Consider the following 20,860-nt stretch of genomic DNA (forward strand, 5'->3'; position numbering starts at 1 on the left):
AACATGTATGTACCATGCGCCAAACACGATTCTGGGAGTTTTATAATATTAACACATTTGTTATCTGTATTCGGTGACTTCTCTGTCTTTTATATATTATTTATTCAACACATCCTCTGTTGAATATTTATTCAGGTGCTAAGTCAGCCAGGATCCTGTCTGGAAACAGATGGCATGCCCAAATGTGATTTTAGGACAGTTTAACGAAGGGACTGCTTACAGTGATGCAGGGAAAGCACATGGAAGGGCTGGTGACCGCTGGGCTCCACCACCCTCGGCTGATGGAGTGAAGGGGTGTGGTCACCAGACCTGGTAGGAGAAGGTAGTGTGGAGGAGCCCGCATGACAGGGAGAGTCAGGAAAAGCTAACCCAAGGCAACCATGCGGGGAGGGGCCAGGGGAGTAATTACCATGACCTCACTTTCCTCCCTTCCTCCTACACAGCGCTTATTACCCAGCCTAAATGGATGCCAGAAGGTAAGAAACCCCATTAAGGCAGTTTCTACAGTTCATCCTCCTTAGGGGCATAGAAGAGGGTGGAATCATGTAAACGGGGGATCCGGACCCTTAGTTATACAAATATAACATGAGCAGGCACCCACTGCTATGGGGAGGAATGTCACCGGACCTTTGCTAGCACGACAAAGTTTATCCCCCTGACAAAAACCCTTGATACACAGTGTTCTAGCAAGAGCAAACAGGACAGATGGAATCCCTGTGTTCCTGAAGCTTCCATAAAAGTAGACCTTAAAGGAAGTCTATAAAATTCATAGATTCCAGCCTATTCTTCTGCCGTGTTTTCATATATATGCCATTTGCCAGCCATACCAAAGTACTTCCTGTCTCTTCCGGCGGCAGCGGGTTAGGAGTGCAGGGAACTCACACCCACTTTTTGCTTCGGGAAAGAACTAGTTCATGCTTAAATCTCACTGCAAAGAAGGCTGGAAAACGTAAAAGAGCACACGGAATCCTTGAGTGAGTACCACTGTCTCTGTCAGAGTTTCTGAGTATTTTTTGCTTACTTCCTAGTTCTTAGCTTTGTTCTACTTAACAAACCCCTAACACAGATGGCCAGTCAATTGCAGTCCTCTTGAGATATTTTTAAGAACAAAATGACACACAGAAATTTTATCATCAGCTAATACGCATAAGCTAATGGCCTAACCACCCGCCTGAAGGAGCTTGAGAAACATTCCATAGATTTTTGTTAAAGGAATTTGTGCCAATAATTTTACAACTAGGTTGTGAAAGTGGAAGTAAAAAGACTGAATTTTCCTTATGCTCTCGTGTGCCAGTTACAAATTTATTGCCTCAGGGCTCCAAATTCCAACTTTATACGGGCTCTGTGGTAGTGGTTGGAGTTCCTCTGGGCCTGCCTTCCTTACAGAAGCGTGATGCTAGGCTCTGTGGGGAGAGGGCACTGAGGGCCTTGGCAGGAGGGAAGTATGACTCCTGCTGGCTCAGGCTGCTGCCCGGTTGTGGTGGGTAAGCAGTGAGGGGGTGAGGATACCGGGTGGCTTCTACTCCAGCCTCGTGCCCAGAATGCACATTCCCTGCATGACCTCCAGCCCTGACTCGCCCTGGGGACCACCTTCCCATGGTCCTCCCTAGGGGGGAACCACACACGCTGGGCCTCCAGCCTTCACTGGTGCCCTGACTCCCTCACAGGCCCACCTGTCCAGAGTTTCTCTCTCCTGGGTCCCTCCCCACGTGGCTGTGGAGTGTGACCGGCCACCTGCCTGTACGGCAGGTTTCACACTTCAGAGGCAGGGTTGAGTAGTTGTGGCAGAGACTCTGTAGTTCCCAAAGCCCCAAATATTTATGGAAAGTTTGCTGATCCCTGTTCTGGTCTATCAGTGGAAACAAACACACAAAAATAAAAAGTAATAAACACAAAGCATCTTTTAAAACAACTTCTGTTGCTCTATTTGGTTTTTCTCCATAAAAGTGGTACTTTCATGTTATTCTTTACTTCTTTACGTTAACCCTCAAGTTTTTAAAATGAACATGTATTTTTATGGATAAACTCAGTACAAATATGGATTTAGAAATACCTCCTCCTGTGATTTGGGTTACTCTGTAATAAGAATCGTCTTAGGAGCAAATGTTGGATTTGTACTCTGCCTGTATTTTAGTTCCCTCCTCACACAAGAAAGCCAAGAGCCGTTATTAGAAGGTATGGGTTCGTCTTACAATAAGTCCCTAAATATGGCAACCTTTATCAACTCATTGAAGAAAGCCAGGCCTTCATGAAAATAATATGGCCTTTTCATTTGTGGGTGGTACATTTCATGAAACCAGGCAAGATTTCAGAGCTATACTAATGTTCTTTTTTCCCCTCTCCCTACCTGAACTTCGGCTGTCACCTTCCTTCGTTCTTTACCTCACTCCCCAGTTTATTGGGGTCAAGGTTGCTGGGTGCAATGATAATGAATAACGTAGTTAATTGTGTTCTTCTTTGGACTCTAATTTTTTCTTGAGAATCAATGGATATAAACATTACTGCGTTCTAATTTTCCTCACAAAATATTGTTACAAAAAGTCCTGAAAACATTTTTTGCATTTCATAGCATTTTTAAAGTGTTAATTTTCCTACATATCAGTTATTTATCTCCTGCACGTGTGGTATAATTCTTACTAAATATGGATTCATTATGGTAAATGACAATAGAAAACATCTTATTTTTAGGCTTCAGATGGCTAAAAAGGGGAAATACTCTGAATAGGATAACAGATCAAGGAAAAACATGTATTTGGGGAGCCATGGTTTTTTCTTTGAAAACTTTTTTTCTCTAAGGAAAATGTTTTCTCTATTTGGTTGCAGCATCATTAAGGTAAGCAGTTGATACTTAGTATTTTTAAATGTTCAGAGAAAATATTTTCATTTTTTAAAAATAACTATAGAAAGGTAACATATAAATATTATAAAGGTCTGATGAGTATGTCTGCGCCAGCACGTGGCACATGCAGACCTCAGATTATTTTTTTCCAAATTGTTTATTAGTGCAGGTTAAAAAAAAGAAATTCTTTAAAAAAATTAGCATTGGTAAATACTGTATTCAAAGTATGAGACAGAAGTAACATAGACATTGATGTTTATCTCCTGGAATTTCCATTAGAGCCATGATAGTAGAGACCTCATCTGATTTTCTTACTACTGCTTTCCTAGCACCTAGCTTGCAGCAGGCGCTCAATAACAATCTGTGGATGGAATGAATAGTTTGTACTCCCTCACGCCTCCCCAAACCCTCAGGTACCTCATACCATCAATTATCCTCTCATTCTCCAACCTCTCTCTCTACTGGCTATTGACCCTCAGCAAAACGAACAGGCCGATTAAGGAAAACCCCTCTGCTCACCCAGTCCTGGCCACTTGCCCTGTCCTCCCTACTTTTCCTTCACAGCCAACTACAAGGCCTTCTTAGAGACAAAAGAACTGGAGTAGGTAGTTATTTTGGTCTCACAGAAGTCCCAGCTCCCAACTTTACCAAAAGTCCTTATTTCCAGGAATGTAAAGAAAAGCTTCCCCACAGCTCATTTATACCTTCCTGAACCCAGGACCTGGATGTGTAAATTTATCTACAGCTTTGCTCAGGAAGAGCTTTGAGCTCCAGAAGTCCTGTGATAAGGCTGTCCTCCAAACCGATTCTGGCTGAGGAACATTCCCAGGTATTAGACCTGCTCCAGTTTGCATTCAGGACAAAACAGAAACGTGCAGTTCTACATGGGGTGGTGACTGTGGCATCTTCTGTGATCTGAAGAATGACTTGAATGCAGTAAAAAGTAGTTTAATACTAAAAAATGTCTCCCAGCTAAACATAAATAGGGAGATATTTTAATAAAAAGCACAAACTAGAATATGCAAAATGAGAATTGCAACTAGACCTTAGATGTCACCTCGGGCTTTATGCTGATTCCATGCCATGTGATGATCCTTAATTCACACTTTATAGTACCTTAAAGGAATTTCACAATGATGTTAAGGAGTGATTAATGTGTAATAAAGCGATACTTGGATAAAGAAATGGTAATATTTATCCATATACCTGACTGAAGATTTATATCAGGCTTACATTTCACAGCAGTGATCTAACCAGAACAAACATTTTTATAAAACCATGATGTAAATGACAAATGCAGAAAAACAGAAAAATAGATCAATGGAACAGGATAGAAAGCCCAGAGATAAACCCATGAACATAGGTCACCTTATCTTTGATCAAAGAGGCAAGAGTGTACAATGGAGAAAAGACAGCCTCTTCAATAAGTGGTGCTGGGAAAACCGGACAGCTACATGTAAAAACATGAAATTAGAACACTTCCTAACACCACACACAAAAATAAACTCAAAATCGATTAAAGACCTAAATGTAAGGCCAGACACTATAAAATTCTTAGTGGAAAACATAGGCAGAACACCCTTTGACATAAATTGCAGCAAGATCTTTTTTGACCCACCTCCTAGAGCAATGGAAATAAAAACAAAAATAAGCAAATGGGACCTAAAGAAACTTAAAAGCTTTTACACAACAAAGGAAACCATAAACACAACGAAAAGACAACCCTAAGAATGGGAGAAAATATTTGCAGATGAAGCAACTGACAAAGGATTAATCTCCAAAATATACAAGCAGCTCATGCAGCTCAATATCAAGAAAACAAACAACCCCATCCAAAAATGGGTGGAAGACCTAAACAGACATTCTCCAAAGAAGATATACAGATTGCTAACAAACACATGAAAGGATGCTCAACATCACTAATCATTAGAGAAATGCAAATGAAAACCACAATGAGGTATCACCTCACACCGGTCAGAATGGCCATCACCAAAAAATCTACAATTAATGCTGGAGAGGGTGTGGAGAAAATGGAAACCTCTTGCACTGTTGACGGGAATGTAAACTGATACAGCCACTATGGAGAACATATGGAGAGTCCTTAAAAAACTAAAAATGGAACTACCATATGACCCAGCAAGCCCACTACTGAGCATATTCCATGAGAAAACCATAATTCAAAGAGTCATGTACCACAATGTTCATTGCAGCACTATTTACAATAGCCAGGACATGGAAACAACCTAAGTGTCCATCAACAGATGAACGGATAAAGATGTGGCACATATATACAGTGGAATATTATTCAGCCATAAAAAGAAACAAAATTGAGTCACTTGTAGGGAGGTGAATGGACCTAGAGTCTGTCATACAGAGTGAAGTAAGTCAGAAAGAGAAAAACAAATACTGCATGCTAACACATATATATGGAATCTAAAAAAAAAAAAAAAAAAAAAAGGTTCTCATGAACCTAGGGGCAGAACAGGAAAAAAGATGCAGACGTAGAGAATGGAGTTGAGGACACAGAGAGTGGGAAGGGTAAGCTGGGATGAAGTGAGAGCGTAGTGTTGATATATACACACTACCAAATGTAAAACAGCTAGTGGGAAGCAGCCACATAGCACAGGGATATCAGCTCGGTGCTTTGTGACCACCTAGAGGGGTGGGATAGGGAGGGTGGGAGGGAGACGTAAGGGGGAGGGGATATGGGGATATATGTATGCGTATGGCTGATTCACGTTGTTATACAGCGGAAACTAGCACAACATTGTGAAGCAATTATACTCCAATAATGATGTTTAAAAAAAAATAAAAGAATTGACACTATATATTAGAAGCTAAAATCAATAAAAGCAAAAAACTGGGGTGACTACTAAGTGGACAGAAAAAAAAAAAGAAAAAAGATACAACGGGAAAGTAAGACCAGGTATGTCTAGCCTAAACGCAATGCATAGATTGTCTCACTGTGTGTATACATATGGTGTGTGTCTTCGTGTATGAAATACACACTATGGGTGCCTGGATAAATCACACGAGCCCTTTAGTTCCAATACCTGCCTCTGTAAAATGGGGAAAATACCTCCCCAGGATTACTGGATAGGTATTAGTTATTAAAACACTTCGTAAAGAAAGCATCAATGCAAATTAAAAGTGTTAAACATTCTCATTCATTTTCTGTGCTTCTAATAATAAAGGCTCATATAAATGACAAATTCAAAAAAGAAAAAGTAGCAGCCTTTTCTGACTGATAGTTTAGAAATGATTTAAAAGAACCTTTTGCCATTCACTAGTATCAGTTCACAAAGCTCTGGAGAAGAAAGTAATCTTTGAGAAGACGACTCATCTTTTTAGCAATATATAAACCCTCTCAATTTCTCCAAAGCTAACATATAATAAACCTAAAGGAAAATAATTATCTCTTCTTCATCCTTTAAAATTTAAAACTTAACATGTTAACCACGTTTTCAATAAAATTCTCATTCCATACCAGAAATGGTAGTTCCTTAAACCCAAGTTTTAAATACTTGCTTCTTTTCTGCCCATAAAACAGATATTATGTTTATACATTATCAGTAACACAGAGGATGTCTTGGTGTAGAACATTTATTTATTTATTCCATGAAACACTTAAAGTTTAGGTCAGTGGGAAATAATTTTAATCAAAGAATTGTACATTTTCTTCCCACATATCTTGCTTTGTATTAGGAAATGACATTGTGACCCATTTCACTACAATATTACAAAATATTTACAAGAAAACATTAAAAATAACTCAAACATGAAAGGCAAGATGGGGTGAAATAAACTGGTTTTTTAGAAATCTCTACTCCAGTGTCCACAGCACACGAGAATCAAAACAAATAAGTAACAAAGATCCCCTTGATGACAAGTTTCCAAGGAACTGGAGTAGGGGAAGAAGTGGCATGAAAATGGTGGTATGAAAGGGGATGGATGTTAGCAGCACTGCTTCAATAACCAATCTATTTTGAATGAAATACCCTCTTTTATATGCAGTAAATTCTGAACAAGGCTAAACTTTAGGATATTCCTTGAACTGAAATTAAAAATACCCTGACAGTGAAAGTGGCTCTTTCACCTAAGTTGAATAAGGGCCTCTCTCTCCATGAACCACTGATGTGAACAGAAGCCTGTTCTAGCATCAAAAGCTGTCACAGCAGCCCTTCCATCTCTTTCATGAATGCTTCATAAACATCATCCTTAGTTTGTACTGAGACGGGAACAGATGGACCGGATTTGGGGGCTGCTTTGGCAAGAGGCACAGCAGAATCATCCTCTGACTTTCTCTGGGGAGTAGCAGTAGCCCCTTTATTCTCCCGACGTACCCTCAGTGCGGTGGGCACAAATCGAGTAATCTCTGCCTTGGGATTAGTGATCTGTGGCTTGGCACTGATGGTTGCTGTGGCTTTCTTCTCAATGGTGGCTGCACTTGTATCATCCGCCTTGGGTCGCTGGATCAAGTTGGGTGGAGCACTTAAAACCCCCGGGTTCGGCAAAGGAGCTGGTGGGAAAAGCCCAGGTGGGGCAGGTCCAAGTGGAGGCACCAAAGGTGGGCGCATCATGCCAGGACGAGGTGGAGGGATACCTAAATGAAGGAGAAAACGGGCAGATGAATACCACAAGGATAAAATTTAACTACTATTAAGGATGTTAAAAACATAGGTTGACAATTTTTTTAAATGGAAAATTTATAGAAAATAAATCATGTTGTTTGCTATTTGAAACTCAGGAATATATTCTGATAGTAAAGAATATCTTTTATAAAACAGTATTCACCTTCTGTTTGTATCCCTGTACTTATGTTTTTTCCTCTCTCAGTAATGTGCTCCTTTAAACTTATAAAGTAAAATTAACAACATCAACTGGTTTCAAATATGATCTCAAATTGTCAAATCTGAAATTTGACAGCCCAAGATTCTATTCTACCTGTAGATCGCAGATGCTATCAGAACGAAGGTTGGGGATTTGATTCCCATCCGTTATTTACTGATTTGCACAACACTTTTCCCCCTCAAAAGGTAACTCAATGGATAGGAAATATAATTTTAACCCTGGGATGAGAAAATCTAATCACAAAATGTCACCATTACTGGAAAAGAATTCACGTCTTATTGTTGGCTCAGACATACCATCATCATTTACCAGGAAGTGCAGATTTAATTTCTCCAAATGCCTCTTCTAAGATTGTGATTATAAAATACCAAATTTCATCAAACCTAAGATGCTATTGCTTATACAGACTCATAATTATTCCAAATACCACTGAGAGAGAGAAAAAAAGTTCAAGTCCAAGCTGAGGAGCTTAAAAGGAGACCTTCACATTAAACTGAGACAGTCAGTGTAGTAAACCATACATACCTGTCACATCTAAGAAGATCACAAGGAAATTTGCATATCTAACCTTGATACTGGGTAAAGAGAATGGAAAAAAACATCTCCCTTGTGATTGTAAACTCAACTGATACTCATGCAGATGTATGGCATGACTTCACAATTCTAAGTGTAGTCCTAAAAAAAAAGTCTTAAATGAAGAATTTAATCCAAAGTGTTCTCTGGGTGGAAAAAGTCCCTCATGTGATAGGTAGAATCAAGGCAAATACCATCTGGAAGAACTCAACTTCAATCTACGCCAAAAGCAAATAAAAACCACTATTTTAAGATACCCCTTGATTTCAGGATATTGAAATGTGAAAATGTCTTAGAGCAAATGAGATATACAGTAGACAAGTTTTTGTCATAGAAATCAATGCCTCACCTGGAGGTGCAGGGGGAGGTAGCCTGGGTGGGGGTCCCCGAGGAGGAGGGCCAGGAGGCAGACCTGGAGGTGGACCAGGGGGAGGGCCAGGGGGTCGACCTGGTGGTGGTCCTGGAGGTAAAAGTCGGGGTAAAGGCCCTCGGAGCCCTGGCATTCCGGGTGGTCTCAGGAATGGAGGAGCTCCTAAAAAGAGAAAAGTGATTAGTTAATGTCAAACAAATATATTCGAAGTAGTAACTGCGGTATAAGGTGACTGAGATTTAGTTTAACTTATCACGTTAACCTGAAATCAGGTAACTTCAACATTTATTATGGACCATTTCTCTTTATTTCCCAGCACTGACAAAATCACAGCTCTGCTGGGCTGGAAATATATGAAGATGAGACTTCTTAAATGGTTCCAATATAAGCTGAAAATGGAATATAGAGCAGGGTGCTTTAAGGATCCCCTGAAACTCATTAAGATATACAGACAAAGACCACTGAGAATGTCATAAGAAAGGTAATTTTGCTTTGCACCAATCAGAAGAGGATGAATTCAACTGAAGATTTAATTGGCTGACTACAGGATGAAGGACTAAAATCATAATTAGCCAACAAGTTTTACATGTTGTTTCAAATTGTAAATAAACTTTTTTAAACTTTTAAGCCAAAGACTTGATTAACACTGATGACTCTGTCTCTAACTATAATGATTACACTGATATCCAAAAACTCCCAACCAAAGAAGGATACACAACAGTATTTACTGTGCTCTAGTCCTGCTTGCTACCAACTCAGAACTGGGTCAACTTGTCATATTAAAAAGTAATACTGGGCTTCCCTGGTGGCGCAGTGGTTGAGAGTCCGCCTGTGGATGCAGGGGACATGGGTTCGTGCCCCGGTCTGGGAAGATCCCACGTGCCGCGGAGCGGCTGGGCCCGTGAGCCATGGCCGCTGAGCCTGCACGTCCGGAGCCTGTGCTCCGCAATGGGAGAGGCCACAACAGTGAGAGGCCCGTGTACCGCAAAACAAACCAAAAAAAAAACTAATACTAAAGAAACTCCCAGTTACATACTCCAGGTTTCTGCCGACTAAAATCAGAACTAACCCTGAAAAAGGAAGAGCTTTGGAGAAAAAGATGGCTGTCAGAAGCACTATGACTGGCAAACAATGTTGTAGGAATGAGCAAGTTGTGCTTATCCTTTGAGAATCTTGATTTCTTAGGGAATTACACGAGGAGGAAACAAGAAATCATCAACACTAATGATGTATATTTTTTGAAATAACTTCATTTTAACCACATTTAGACTTATTTATTTACAACGTGTAAGCACTTACCTGGAGGTGGTCCAGGAGGAAGGCCTGTAGGTGGTCCAGGTGGCCGTAAAGGTGGAGCAGGTGGTGGTCCAAGAGGAGGTGGTCCTGGCATGGGAGGTGCTTGTATCTGAGAAGGAGGAACAGACTGTGGAGGAGCCTGCTGCTGTGAAGCAGCAGCAGATGTGCCATCAGACAGAGATTCCTCCTTATGCTGTTTCTGTGACTGCTTTTCTGCTTCAGAATCATCAGAATCTTCATCATCGTCTTCTGAAAATTCCTCTACTTCTCGTCCCTCCTCAGGGATTTCCTGACCTGAAAGAAATTTTAAACCAGGCACATGGAGTTGACTCATTTCTTACAGCCTGTAAAACAGCGATGCCTGAAACACATGCTCAATAAATGCTTTCTTAAAATTAACAATCAAGTCTTCTTCAATAAAATACTTAGATAACGCAAGAATAAAATAGTATTCTACTTATCCATGCTAGTGTAGCAGAGTGGAATGAGCCCAAGTTTTAGAACAAGACAGACCTGAACTTAAATGCCAGTCCAACTACTTACTAGTCATGTAACTTTGGGCAGCTGAACCTTGACTTTTGAAAAACAAGGATTATGTCTCCAAACCTTGACTTTTGAAAAACAAGGATTTATTACTTGATTGCTGACATATTAAATAGGAAAATATATGTAAAGCAACCGGCAGGAGGAAATACCAAAAGGTGATTCGCTGTTCTTTCCCTGCCTTACCTGCCATTCGAAGCATCATGGCTTGAAGAGGAGTCAGCTCCTTCATGTTCTTCTTCTTCTTCCTCCTTGATTTCCCAGGCATATCTGCAAATCGCACACTCAGACCTAAAGGGTCAGAGAAGGGAGAATGGAGTGGATTGGGATCAACAAAATTCAGTATATGCTTACTATAAGACAAACGCTATAAAGTACTAGATATAATTGCTTCCCACTACTTGGCAGAGAGACATAGCCATATTAAAGATAGTAAATCAAATGCCAACTGATGGTAAATATATGCTACAGTGATTTCAAAGTTACAAATTTAAAAAATTTAAAGAATACTATTAACATCTTTATGCCAATAAAATCAAACACCCAGATTAAAATAATAGATGATTTTCTAGAAAAATATAAATTACTTATAATTGGTCAAAGAAGTGATAAGATCAGAACATAAAAAATTAAAATGGTAGTCAAAGAGCAAGCCCCTCAAAGGCACCTGGCCCAAATAATTTTACGAGAAAATTCAGCCAAACGTTAAGTTACAGAAATTTACTGTAAAAGGGCACAGGAAAAGATGGAATGCTACCCACAACTTGAAGCTAGCATAACCCTAATACCAAAACTAACCTGCTGGCCAACATAAAATACAAGCAAATTGAATTCAATAGTGTTTTAAAAGAAAAATACATCATAAACATGCAGCATTGGTCCCAGAAATGCAAAATGGTTTAACATTAGAAAAGCCATGAATATAATTCATTACAATAAACAACTGAAAGAAAAATAATAACATCCCAACAGATACTTACGAAGTATTTATAATAAAAACTCTTAGCAAACTTAGACTAGAAGGAAACTTCTCAACCTGACAAGGGCTCTCCACTAGACACCTAAACATGCTAAATGGTGCAGTATTAGGAGCATTCTTATTCTTAGACGGTAAACATTTACAGGAGGATAGAAGTTCCACGTGGGCAGGGCTTCAGTATTATTTACTCTGCATCCTTAGTGTCTAGAAAAATGCCTTGCATATAGTAGAAACTCAATTATTAGCTGAATGTCAAATTATAGTTAGGATAACCATTTCCAGCACATGTGCACTGATGAATATATATAAGAAAAACTAACTAGTAAAAACAAACAAAAAAAACTAGTTGGCTGAAAAAAAGGAAAATGAGGCAAATGATCGCAGTCTAGAGAAAAAAAGAACTGCTGTGGCTCTAGCAACTTTCTATTGATATTTTAAAGTACTAGGTCCTACCTTAAGTGTCCTCTATCATTTTTCATTACCAGCTCTATCCACCCCTTTAAACTAGCTTTCTGGTTTGCAATAATGATTCTTAAGAAATATCAGGAGAAAAATTTATCATTATTAATACTAATATCAGTAGTATTACTAATATATACTGTGTTGCAGCCTGCAAAAACAATTACCAAAGAAGCTCCAAGACTACTGAAATGTGACAAACTATACATTTTGTAAATTTTCTTGATGAATGCCATAGCTTCTTTCTAAAAGTATATGTAACTCAGTCTGAATTTATCATAATCAAACAAACACATAACACACATTATAAGTATGACATGTTTCCATTAAATCATGACTCTACTCACAGGTGTACCTTTATGTTAACTATGGTTCTCGTTCATGTAAGATACCACGAGCACAGAAAATTTAAAGGGCTTTGAATGTAGATATTTAAACAGACTCATTAAAAACCATGTGGTTTTCTTGATACAATTATGTGGTTATTCTCTCTTTCCTATACATATCCATGACAGAACATCTTTATGCTGTTGAATAGCTAAGAATAGCTATCTTTTTCCCCAAAAGTGGACTTTACCACATAGGCTTTTTTTTTAAATTACATATACTGCTTAGATTTTTTTTTCCCCCTCATAATTATCCATCTAGTACTTATTATGTGTCAACAACTTTGAGATTTTAGAAATATAAAGATGAATAAAGCATTGATCCCTCCTTTCAAGGACCTCACAATTGCCTTCACAGATCCATTAATAAATCAGGACCTTAGGCTTGTGTGCTTCTTATTGATCAATATCATGGAATTTTCATCTGCACATACCTGACTTCTTTTCTTCATTGTTTTCTCTCTCATTATCATCACGGTGCACAAATTCATCCCCTTCACTTTCTCCATCTGATCTGTCAGTGTCGCTGTCATCAGTACTGTCGTCATGCTTATCCTGATCCATGTCTTCAGGATAGCCGTCATCTTCACTGGTGCTGGAAACATCATCATCATGACCCCGTTGAGCTGAAAAGGGAGGAGGAAGCCGGGAACAAGTTATACATGTGGATCCTCCACTACATGGCACCCCCAAATACAGAAAATCAGGCTATTTAACTCAAAATAATTTGTTTTAAAAATTTCTATGTATGATCTCAGCTATTCATATAGTCTGACAATATTTTCACTTGACAATCGTTTTAAATTCTTTTTGATAATGTAAGATTTTTTTCTAAAAGGTTCAAATTTGAAAACAAATTCTACTTAGAAGGTTACATACAGACATGCACATACACAATCATTGTGACTGTATACAATGATGCTCTAGTCTGATAATGATAAAGCTAAAAGGGAAGCGGGTATCCAAGTTATCCAGGTCTTAAGGAATTGATGGTAAGAGAGTGACATCTTCAAGAAGTCTAATTTAAAACACAACAAACATTTCCATACTTCCTTATGCATGCTGCTTTTACTTGGGTAGATTCTATGATTTATCCATCTGTTGGTATGTACATGCTATCCTCATTTATTTCCCAAGCTCTGAGGGTGGTGAACAAGATGGTTCAACAGCCAACATAAAAAATGATAGTGGAAAGGTTCTAAGAGCAAAAGGAACTCCTTACCAAGTTCGGGACTATATAACATGTCTTCATCTCGCCTACGAGGGGGAAGATCTAGGGCAAAGCCCACTTTACGGCCATACATTTGCAAGACTTGAGGAGGAGGTGGACCAGGGGGAGGACCAGGAGGCTTCCTGCCAGGGGGCAAACGTGGAACACCATGTCCAAGAAGAGGAAGTATAGAAACTGCCCGAGTTGGAGGTCTGTAAAGAAAATGTACAGTAATCACATTAATGAGGTATCTACTTCCTCTTCTGAACAATTTTCAAAGGATTTCTCATTTCATATCTAATCGAATGAGGAACTGCTTACATCCCCACTGTCCTTTATTTCCCACTGCATTAATTTTGGCACAGGACAGTCAAGAGACGCTTCTACTACACGCTGTTTGACTCTGTTACCACTTCCTTACCCATAGGCTGAAGTCTTCTTAAGGATGGAGGGCGGCTGGGCGCCAGGAAGTGGAATGTCCTGGATCAGGATGTTGGAAGGAGCATGCGGCATATCTGGCAAAGGAATGCTCTCCACCTCCACATGCTGTGCATTCTGAAACAGGGAGAATCTTTCAATAGATAAGAGTAATCCCCAAACTCAACACTAAAAATTCAACATCAGCTGTTTCAGAACCTGGATTTGCTTTCCACCTAACACAAATATCATGAAAAACAAGAATACAAAGCTGCAAGTCAACATTGCTAAAGACTGCCAATCAACTGAAACTTCGGAATAACATATATTCAGTGGTAGAGCGTGGGCTCTAAAATTAGTCTGCCTTTGCTGAATTTCTGTCACATATGAGCTGTATGACTTAAGCAGGTTACCTTAGCTTCCTTATCTATAAAATGGGACCCATACTATCTACTTTACCAAAATTATACCATTTGTTTTTTTTTTACATTTTTATTTTGAGGCAAAATTTACAATGAAATGTACAAATCCAATGAGTTTTGACAAATGCATATACCTCATACTCCCTCCCAATCAATCCCTAACACTGTCCCAAGGCAACCACTGATACAAAATCTTTCCTCCATAAATTAGTTTTGCTGGTGTTCAATGGAATCATAACCATGAAGAAAGGATCGCATGTTTTTGAGATTTATCCATTAAAAAAATTTGTTTAAATCTCATGTTGTTTTGAGTATCAGTTGATCATTCCTTTTTATCATTGAGTAGTATTCAATTTTATGAATATATAACAGTTGATCCATGATCTTCTTCATGGACAGCTGGGCTGTTTCCACTCTTCAGCTATTACTGTATTGGCAGGTAGATCAACTTCTCTTGTATAAATACGCAGATTTATATTTGCTGGCTCATGGGGTAGGTGTATGTTTAGTTGACAAGAAACTGCCAAGAGGAGGTGGTTCAACACGATCAGGTCTCCCATGAACAACTTTAAGAGCAGATCTAAACATAAAGTTTTAGTTTAGCTCTGAAAAGAAACTTGATTACCTTGACAGCATCAAAATATTGGCTAAGTTGAGCCCTCTTCTGTTCATATTCTACTTCTAGCTTTCTCAATTCTTTGTAAATATCTGGATTCTCTTTCTCATAGAGTCGTAAAATACGTTCAAAGGTTTCACGTAGCTTTTTACGCTTGTCTTTCAGCACTTTCTCATTTAACTGTGGCTGTTGCACTGGGTTAAACTCTGAGAGAAAAGAGCAGATTATGAAATTAAATACAAAAAAGTCACTTTGTCTAGGTATCAATAGACTATATCATTTAATAAAAATCTCCTTATATGTTAAAACTTTTCAAAAGGATCCAGACACCAGATATATTCTTGTCAAAAGAAATGCACTATTTATTAAAATTCCACCCCTTTAAGAAGGCCATTAATTTTACTTCCTTTTCTAAGAAATGTCACCTAATTGACTTTATCATCATTGTAATAAAAATCAATTTTCACTCCTCTATGCTAACAACCTGATATAGTGAAGCTTCAGTCAGACAAACCTGGGTTTACATGCTACACTGGCTCTGTCATTTAATTCTGAGATCTCTGGCATTTTACTTGAATTCTCTGATCTTCAGCTTCTTCATCTGGAAAATGGAGACATCAACTACTTCACAATCAAGCTCTGATGATCAAATGAGAACACAAATAAAATATCCAGTGGTGTCTGGCTTACCACTCAACTATTACTTTTATATGGGTTAGTATTCCTTGTTTAGCTACCATATAAGTCTTTCTCTCCCATGTGTTCAACATGGGGCTTAATTTCAGGTCCCTAAAAGGGACCAAGAGAGATTAGCACAGGACTCCCAGGCCTGCCTAGTCAACCATACCTGCCTCCCTCCATCCCCCTTGCCACTAACTGACTCAGAGATTAATCGGCATACGATCCAAATTGGGACCAGATCCTCCTCTGAGATTTTAAATATGGGAGAGAGAAGCTCTCACAAGCAGGAATGAAATAAAACTAGAGCAGTCTATGGCCTCATCTCTCAACCACCACTAATTCCACACACATATTCCACCTTCTATACCAAGAAATTCACTAGCAGTATGCTGACAGAGAGTGGTCAGACAGCTGGACAGTCTTGCTAATGATATCTGGGTTTTTGAGACAAGCTTCCCTCCAGAATCTCCCAATTATGGGAGTCAAGGTATACTTTTTTCTGCTTAGTTTGTATTGAGTTTTATAAATTGTAATTAGAGCTGTGATGAATAGTGTTCCTTCCTTTTTCTTAAAAGAATCACAAGCTTAATTGTCATCTTTCTTAAATCCTATTAACTATTAACCTTGATGACTTACTCAAAACTAGAAGTATGGCCTCAAACCACACTATTCCTAGTGTGATTAATGAAAGTGCTAAATGCTTGACTTTAAATCCCAGCTCTGCCACTTCCTAACAGTATAACCTTGAGAAAGGTACATAACGTCTCTGTGCCTGAGTTTCCTCATCTGTAAAATAGGGGCAATACACCTACCCAAAACAGTTGTCATGAAGATTAAAAGAAAACGTGGGGAAAAAACCTGGTATGTAGCAAGGTAAGAGCTCAATAAACCTCAGTTATTACTATACAATTTGGGGTCATTCAGTAGGTAATATCCTGACATCCTAGGGCTAGGAATTGTCCCTACCAATATTTAGAACAGGCAACAAGTGGAATCAGTTATAGCTGAACTGGGAAAGACGCAAGATGATACAGCCTGACCCAGAACTCTTGCCCAGGCTGGCTGCAGAGGCTCTGCCACATTATTTCAGAAAGCTTGTAATACCATAACCCCACATAACTGGATTTTTTTGAACCCCATTTAATGCATCATTGAGAAGTTCCACTGTATCTCTTTTACTCACTATCTCTGTTTTTTAGGCAAACCACCAAACTCGTTTGGAAACCTTTGTAAACAAAACTTGTAAAGATCACTTTAACATGAAATTAAAAAAAAAACCGCAGGGGGCAGAAGACAGAATTGGCAAAAATTTGACAGCTGAAAAGCATGGAGTTAGCTAGACTATTTTATTTTTGGATGTTTGAAAGCTACTAAAAAAAAAAGGAAAATGAAAAACTCCATGTTCTAAAGTTAAGAGAATGGGCTGAATATGGAATCCATTTTGTGACTCGTCCTCTGTATTAATTATAACTATCTAAAGCCACTTTGCACCATTCTGACTCCTACTTTTACTTAATTGTATAATGTTCTGTTAAAAATACTTTCTAGGATTTTTTCCCTCACATACCTGCAAGTATAAAGTATATAAATAAGGGAAGTAAAGGTTAATTAAATATGTTATAGGATCTTTGGAACTTGGTAAAACTGCATTCTATTTTGAAGAGGTTTTGGTTAAACTAAAGAAACTTTTTTGTGAGTTAGGATAAAACTTCCAATGGCAGCATCACAGATGATTCTCAAGCAACTCAGATACAAGAAAAGACAATATGCAATTATTTCATGTGATTCCAGTTATGACAAAGCAGTGATATTGAAGATGCACATGATGAGACTGGATACAATTATTCTGTTAAGTGTGAAAAAGGAAGAAATCCTAATACGATAGTTTTAAAATTTGATTTTAAGTATTTGATTTCTTTTATATCCTTACTAAGTGGTCAATTATCTTTGCATCTTCTCATTGGAAAAGATGGGAAATTGACTTATATTCACGGTGGTCCAATATTTAGATTTAAATGGTAGTTGCCAATATTAAAATACAAAACAAAAAAACCCCAAGGTGATTTCAAAATCCAGACTTAGTATTCTCTTAAAAAAATGAGCAAGCCAAACTGGGCTTTTGTTAACTTATAAAAAACAATTAGCTAAAGCTAAAGAATGGCTTCCCTCTTATTCTAGATGAGCTTTCCAGTTTGTAATAGCCCCTCACCCCAACTGTTCTTCTAACTCTAAAACTAAATCTAAGCATCACATGCCATAAGCTTTTCTATATTTCTTGTGTCTGTGCTGTTTCACTCATTACCTGCCTGCCTCTATGTATCAGACTATTATCCCTGTTGTAAAATCCAGCCCTTTATAAATTCTTACCCATTTCATCCAATTTTTCCATGTCCCGGATAATTTGTTTGGGATCCTTCATCTTTAAAACTGCAGCTCGTACCATCATGCGTTGTTTTTTGTTCTTAGAAAAATGAAAAAAGAGCAGAATTTAAAGAAGCTGAACACTCCTGAGTTTTCGTTTCAATTTGTTTCAACAATCCATGTAAACTGAAGTTGAACTTCTCCTTGGTTTCTGATCACTTGTTTCAACCACCAGAAACAGAGTTATGTAATTAATTTCTTACTCCCCAAAATGTTTCAACTTCAGACAAAAAGATAAATGTTATTTATTAGAAGTGTTTTCTTAGGCAAGTATTTCTTTTTAAACTTGTGAGACTTAGCAATTACTTAAGTATTTTAAGGGTTTTTTTTCTTAAAACAAAGTTTGCAGCTAAATTCTAAAATTATACATTAGAGAAAAATTTTGCAGAAATTTAATGTCAGCAATGAAACAAGAATAAACAGTTGAAAACTATTAAAAAACTAGGTTCTCTCAATGTGTTAAGGTATGATACTAAAAAGTAAACCCTTTCTTATTCTGGGGAAGCTTTTTGCCACAAACTCAACAACTACATAGTCAAGAAAATGGATGTACAAAGCTATTTATCATCACATTTACTTCCATTCACTAACTCAGTGGCTTCTAACAAAGCAGTATGTTATAATAAATAGCAAAAGAGAATTATTTTTTTAAGTATTTATTTAAGTCACTGGGAAGGGTAATCAAATAAACCATGTTACAGTAACCCATCATGAGCTCATCTACAAAATTATTTCAGTTCAGTTTCTAAGTACAGTATTTTGGCTTAGTAAATCTTACGGTTTGTTATGAGAAGCATAAAATATCTTTTCTGGAAAATAACTGGAAATGTTTTCTAAATCCACTCATCTCAAATAACAAGATGTGCCAAACTACATTTATATCTAACAGGATGCTTCTGAAATCGTACCTTCTTTAATTCTCTCTTCCGAGCTTCTTTTCCTTAAGAGAGGGAGAGAGGAAGAATATAAAACTTTAAAATCCTGAACATTAGCATTTCCTCCAATTTAATACAGATTACTGTCGGAGGTTGCCCCGTGCACTGTAAGATATTTAGCAGCATTCTTGCCTCTACCCACTAGATGCTAATAGCACCCTTCCAATCATGTCAACCAAAAATGTCTCAAGACATTTTTAAGTTCCTTAAAAAATAACTATGAATCTGCAAAGATGTCATAAAATACTAAATAAGAACTTGCAAAACAATTTGTTCAAAATTCCAAATACAAAGAGAATTGCCAATTCTACTTTGCAAGTCAATCAAATTAGAAACACGGGTACTAATTTTTTTTCATGCTTAAAAGTTTTAATCATGTGCCCACTAGAACACTAGACAACTTTATACAACTGACACCTCCTAACACTGCTGATCTTATAATTAAGAAATAATAAAGTACACTCCCTAAAGCTTACAGTTTTCACCACCCCTCTTCTTCATCATTCCACATTAATGGACACTTACTGGCTTGGTCTGTGGGGTTCATAAATTTTCCACTCTTGGTGGATGATGTAGATCTCCGTCCCATGTTGACAATTTGTGTGGTTTACTTGCTTGTTTAAAAAACAAAACAGAAACAAAACCTAAAAACCTGCAAAGACAAAAAAATAGCTTATTTTTCCTAGATTTACAAAACTTCTTCCTTTTTATATTTATAAAATTTTTTTCCTACCAATCTCTGAAAAGAAACTTTTATTATTAAGATCTTGTTCTTTCCCTAGTTTTGACTTTAGTGTGCAGGAAAGACAGCCTCAACTTCTCTAACCACAAAAAATTAGATTCCTATTATTATTTATAACATAATGGTAATGGGTCTGAAGACCACTATGAATATCATTAAGTCGTCAATTAACTTTCTTTTCTGGATCACAGCACTGACTCGTCAATTGAAAAAAATCAATCAAAAAATGCCTCAACAATATGACATAAACCATGTAGATGAGAAGCCATTAGTTCTTTTCCTATATCCTCCCTTTATTTACATGTAGGGTGGAAAAAGGAATAAAAAGGGAACAGGGTAATGATCTGGGCTCAACGACAAATAGCTCAGCCTTGCCTCTCTCCACGGTTTCTTGGCATGTATTCCCATCATCTCTAAGACAGTAAGAACTCATTAATTTAAGCCTATTTAATTCAGATTTATTTCTAATTCAGATGTAATTCCTGACGCTCAAGCAGAAGCTTAAACCATAACTAAAAACACAAATATTCAAAATAAAGTATTGATATTATATGAGAGATCTTCTAAAAACATCAACATTAAGATATTTTATTAATAATGCCTACTTGACTCCTGATTTGTATTTTTTAAGGTAACCGAAAGGGATAACTGTGTTTGAGGGAACCTATTTTATAAATCAACATTTTAATTAACCGAAACACTATTATATCCCTTCTTCCTGTCATTCCAAATGAATGAGGTTTAGCTTTTTGATACTTGCTCTTTCCAATAATAAAGGGTGATAAATTTCCTTCCTTTTGAAAGCAGACACTTTTCAAGCGTGGGAAAGGTAAGATCATGAGGTAGATTTTTTAGCAGACCACAGAATTACACCTTCCCTTCATGAAGATTCTGTCAGGCAAGTTTATTGGTGAATGCATCTTTCAGCAACTGTTCAACTGCCTTGTTTTCTGCTAAAAGCTTCCAAGCTGTTCCAGTGGCAACCGATTTGCCCTGTCAAGGGTTTCCTTCTCAGAAAAACCGGGAGCGAGGGAGAAGGAAGCGGAAACAAGCAAAATTAGCAGAAATAGAAGCTCTTACATCTTTGATGGCCTGTATCTTTTCTGCCTCCCTCTTTCAA

At 37.8% G+C, this 20,860-nt stretch overlaps 1 protein-coding gene across 1 annotated transcript; it reads right to left on the reverse strand.

The window, feature by feature from the left end:
• Positions 1-6,432: 6,432 nt before the first annotated feature.
• WBP11 (WW domain binding protein 11) lies at positions 6,433-18,100 on the reverse strand. The gene is made up of 9 exons (XM_082666090.1): positions 18,010-18,100; positions 14,971-15,167; positions 13,928-14,061; positions 13,519-13,718; positions 12,731-12,922; positions 10,659-10,763; positions 9,933-10,223; positions 8,613-8,795; positions 6,433-7,442 (listed from the first exon to the last, which is right to left on the reverse strand). Exons 1-9 carry the CDS (start codon positions 18,086-18,088, stop codon positions 7,009-7,011), a joined length of 1,815 nt encoding a protein of 604 aa, XP_082522216.1. The 5' UTR covers positions 18,089-18,100; the 3' UTR covers positions 6,433-7,008.
• Positions 18,101-20,860: the final 2,760 nt, after the last annotated feature.

Source organism: Grampus griseus (genome assembly GCF_964374135.1).
Source record: "Grampus griseus genome assembly, chromosome: 11".
NCBI classification, from domain to species: domain Eukaryota; kingdom Metazoa; phylum Chordata; class Mammalia; order Artiodactyla; family Delphinidae; genus Grampus; species Grampus griseus.